The sequence below is a fragment of the Rutidosis leptorrhynchoides genome, chromosome 2 (assembly GCF_046630445.1).
Source record: "Rutidosis leptorrhynchoides isolate AG116_Rl617_1_P2 chromosome 2, CSIRO_AGI_Rlap_v1, whole genome shotgun sequence".
Classification (NCBI taxonomy): Eukaryota; Viridiplantae; Streptophyta; class Magnoliopsida; order Asterales; family Asteraceae; genus Rutidosis; species Rutidosis leptorrhynchoides.
In genome coordinates, this window is record NC_092334.1 from 516,755,381 (window position 1) to 516,759,844 (window position 4,464).

At 36.1% G+C, this 4,464-nt stretch overlaps 1 protein-coding gene across 1 annotated transcript; it reads left to right on the forward strand.

Moving 5' to 3' along the window:
- Positions 1–3,645: 3,645 nt before the first annotated feature.
- On the forward strand, positions 3,646–4,197 carry LOC139889549 (uncharacterized). Its single transcript, XM_071872494.1, has one exon. It carries the CDS (start codon positions 3,646–3,648, stop codon positions 4,195–4,197), a length of 552 nt encoding a protein of 183 aa, XP_071728595.1.
- Positions 4,198–4,464: the final 267 nt, after the last annotated feature.

Consider the following 4,464-nt stretch of genomic DNA (forward strand, 5'->3'; position numbering starts at 1 on the left):
TCGAGCGTTATTAAGCTCGTCCTACTTGGTATCACCTTGAAAGATACTCTAAAATCGACCGCTTCAAGTTGAGTTGATTTTGAGCTTCGTTAAGCTTGTGCTATTTTTAAACTCTTACCCTACAGATATACACCCCTATTTACATGTTTACCATTAGTAGAGTCGAGCATCGAGCACATAATTATCGAGTCAACTCACGCTTAAAAGGTATCAAATGTCTCTGTAAATGTTTAAAGTTGGAAATCTAATCGAGTCAAGCCGGGCTTGAAAGCATAAACAATTAAAAGCTTGTTCAAGCTCGAGTCAGATTTCATGTTCCCTAATTGAGTTGAGCTCGAAACTGTACATTATTTTGAGTTGTAACACCATCATTACTGCCGTGCAATCACAAGGGCCTACACCGCTGCACATTATATCATGTGTTTTTGAAAAGTTCACTGTGATACAATGAAGTTTATTACTACGTATTTTCTTTAACCGAGTCAATTTACTGAGTTTTTGGCATTTATTAAACCATTACAATTACAATATAGTAGCAACAATAAAATGTGCTTTTATATATGTACATTTTCTGTTAGTATGCAGCTTGTACCTGGTTTGTGCTTACAAACGACACAAACCCAAACAAATGACATATACAACAATCACCCAACACACTTGGAACCATAATACGATTCTGGAGACGGGTGAAGTACAAATTACGAAAAGAATGATTGCTGGGAATAGTATTACTCATTTTATGTTGTCAACAATCATATAGAGCATAGTCACCTCATGCAGCATACACATGCTTAGATGAATACAGAGTAATATATAAGGTAAAAAAAAAATATAGATAAGCAAACAAAAAAACACCTCTCAAAAATAGCAAACTCATTAGAAACGAATTCAAGACAAACAAGCTCAGTTTTCAGTTTCTGCGGATATTTATGCTCGTTCGGGTAGGTACCTGTATTCAAAAAAGAATCACGGGAGCCATTAATAAAATGTCCTTAATGGCGTGTATATAAATAACAGTGTAATTCGTAAAACGACAAACAGAAACAATCATAAGCGCGACAACAATTGGATTCATCAACGTTGACTTGTGTTTGTGATCAAGAATAAAACCCCTATCATTTACGACAGTTTTTAACTTGAACAAGTCTTCTTAAAAATCTTTTGTCCGTTTCAGTCAAGTGTGTCGTGCAGTCATTGAGCCTATAGACTTAGGTTGCCTTAAATCAGTAAATGTTTCTTAAAAGTATATCTTTCTGACCTTGAACTAATTAATCAAACTTAAGTATCTACCATTGAAAAGTGGCTATGATTATTGTTACTATTACAGCTCAATCTTAAAAATCTAAGCATCGAAAAAGAGCGTAACCAAACAAATCTAGATATTATTAACCAACTACGAACATATGAAGAACAATAGATTCAGTAATTGTGCATATCGAAGATAGATCTAATTAATCGATTTCAGTAATTATAGGCCATTTTCACTTTTTCGTAGCAATATTACTCAATCAAGATCCAAGAAAAACTCCTTAGTAAGGCCATCAAGAGTCATATGGCAAAACAAAAAGAGCATTCTCCATGTTTTGGGTACATCAACTCTAAAATCAGCAAAATCTTAACTATAGATCCAAAAATGATCACACCTGTATTTTCATAATAAGTAAACTTTGCATGAATAGCGATTCACTTGACGACCATTTTAAAATAGAATTATCATAGCTACACTTATTAGAAGCAAATCATAAAATGAGCATACAAACATTATTCTCAACTGCTGTGAAAGTCAGTGGACATGACTCATATCAAACAAAGAGCAACTCCTTATTAAGTGTTTCATACCCGGCTACCCGCTTAGGTTGTTGCATTATTCCATCACCTATATGTTTCATTACCCGCTTACTATACAATTCAAATAAAGTAACTCCCAGGAGCATCAACTTCTTTAAACTGAGTACCACCCAGCAGTTATCTATGTAAATTCTCATACAACGTGTCGTTAGGGTGTTGAAAGCACAAATTACAAGTAATTACAAAAAGCTAAGTTGACATCTCTGTGAGCATGTTGAAATATTTACTTCGTTAAAATTTCACACAATACATATACATATTGTGTGAAAATGTAACGAAGTAAATATCTCATCATGCTCGCCTCACATAGATGTCAACTTCATTTTTATAGTTACTTGAAATTTGTGCTTTCGACACCCTAACGGCACGTTAACATCTCATTAATGATTGATTACCGGTGAATCTGGTCAACGTCTTGTATGTGCTCGATAAAGTTTTTAATAATAACAAAAAAAAAAGATGGATGAAGGAGAAAAGAAACTCGATTCACAATCGATAAAACCTAAAAATTCGACAATGGCCATTACACAAACTAGAATTCAAGAATTTGAACCATAAAAGCAATCAATAATTCAAAATTAACAATTGATCTAAGAAATCCAGGCTCCAGCTGGAAGTTATTCATCTACAAAACTTATTCACCATAGAAACACTTAAAGACCAAGACCTACATGATGAAAAGTTCAAATGTCGTTAAAATACTAATACGTTGTCTTTATATATACTAATTGACATCCACCAATCAATAGTGATGTATAGTTCAAAGATCAATAAGTATCTAAAAGGCAGTGATATTATATAATTATTGTCATCAACAATTCAACATTAACATTACGAAACTAACACATCATTCATAATTTCATATAACGAATTAAAGGTTACACAAATCTAAAAACAAAAGACACGCAAACCCCAACCTGATGTAATTAGGGTTTCGGTGCGATCACTTTTGGGGAACTGCAACAGTAGGAGTACCGAGCAAACTAGCCTGTTGTAACTCGAGCTCGTTGAATTGAGCCTCACGATCCATCTCAATAATCAACGGAACAACGAGGATCAAAAACGTCGTTCCGGCGATCCACGCCGCTTTGCCGGTGCTTTTAAGAAGCTTTTTAACCACAAATCCGGCGTCGGAAGCGGCTTGTTTGCCTTTGTACAGAATCGGTGATTCAGATATCGATGATGAAACGCGAGATAACACTCCTTCGTTGTTTGATTTCTTCGCCGCCATTGTTAATTGCTAGGGTTTAGAAGTTTCGTGATTTGTTCGGTTTCTGTGTTGGAGGGGTTTGGCCTGGGATGTAGAAAACGTTTTTAGCCTTATATTAATATAGATGTGCTTATATAGCCCCTAAAATATTTTATGATTGTTAGTTTATTGAATCATTTTTCTTGTTGTCGCATACCCGGTCCCTATTATTGGTTTTGTACATCGCTTTTTTGTTTATGTGTAAACGGATAAATCAATAACTTTTTTTGGTTTAGGCTACCGGATTGGAGAAGTATTTTTATTTTAATTGCAACTCACCTAATGGAATTATCATGTGATTGTTCAGCAGGAAACTAGGCAACGGTGCAGATACGAAGTTTTGGTTCGATTGCTGGCTAGCTGATGCACCACTAAAAGACATTTTTTGCAGGTTATTTCGGTTTGAAACAGATCCATATGTCTGTGTTCGTGACAGATTAAGGTGGAATGGAACTAGATGCGAAATCACGGGTCAATGGTTGAGAACTCCTACCGGAAGATCCTTAGGCGAACTCACTGATCTGTGCAATCTGTTACAATCATTTCGAATGGAGCCTGAAAAGGCTGACTCATGGGAGTGGTTGCTGAGTAATAATGGGACTTTTGCAACAAATATTCTTTCAACCGTGCTGAATTCAAAAATACTAAGTGCGGGAACCAATCGAGAAGAAACATTAAGGAATAACTTGGTGCCGAAAAAGGTCGAGGTGTTTGTTTGGAGGACGAAAAAGAAAAGGCTACCCGTTTTAATGGAGCTTGACAAGCGGGGTATCGACCTCCACTCGGTCAGATGCCCCGTTTGTGATGGCGACGTTGAGTCGGTAGATCACGCTATCCTCTTTTGTAAAAACACCCTTTATATTTGGACTGAAGTATTCAATTGGTGGGGCATGAAAGTTGCGGCTAGTTTGAGCATTGGCGAGATGTTCAACATTTTTCAAACAAGTGCGATGACGGAGTTAGGTGCGAAGATTTGGCAAGCGGTTCGATGGACATGCGGATACCTTATTTGGAGAAACCGTAATCAAAAGGTTTTCAAAAACAAAAATTGGAACCCTCCGGTGGCTCTTAATGAGATTCAAATTACAAGTTTTGAATGAGTTGCGAAGAGGTGCAAAAAGATTAATATTGATTGGCAAAGTTGGTTGGTAAATCCCCAAAGGTTTTTAAGCGACTAAGTTGGCTAATCTCACTTTGGTTCGATCTTAGCAACCATCAGGATTAGACTGTTTCTTTTTCTATATGGTGCGATTTGATTCATTTGGATCATAGTGTTGAGATGTATATATCAAAAATGTACTAGGTGTGCTGGAGGCTTTGTATATATGCAGGCCTTGTATGTTGTGTTTCTTGATTAATAAAAGTAT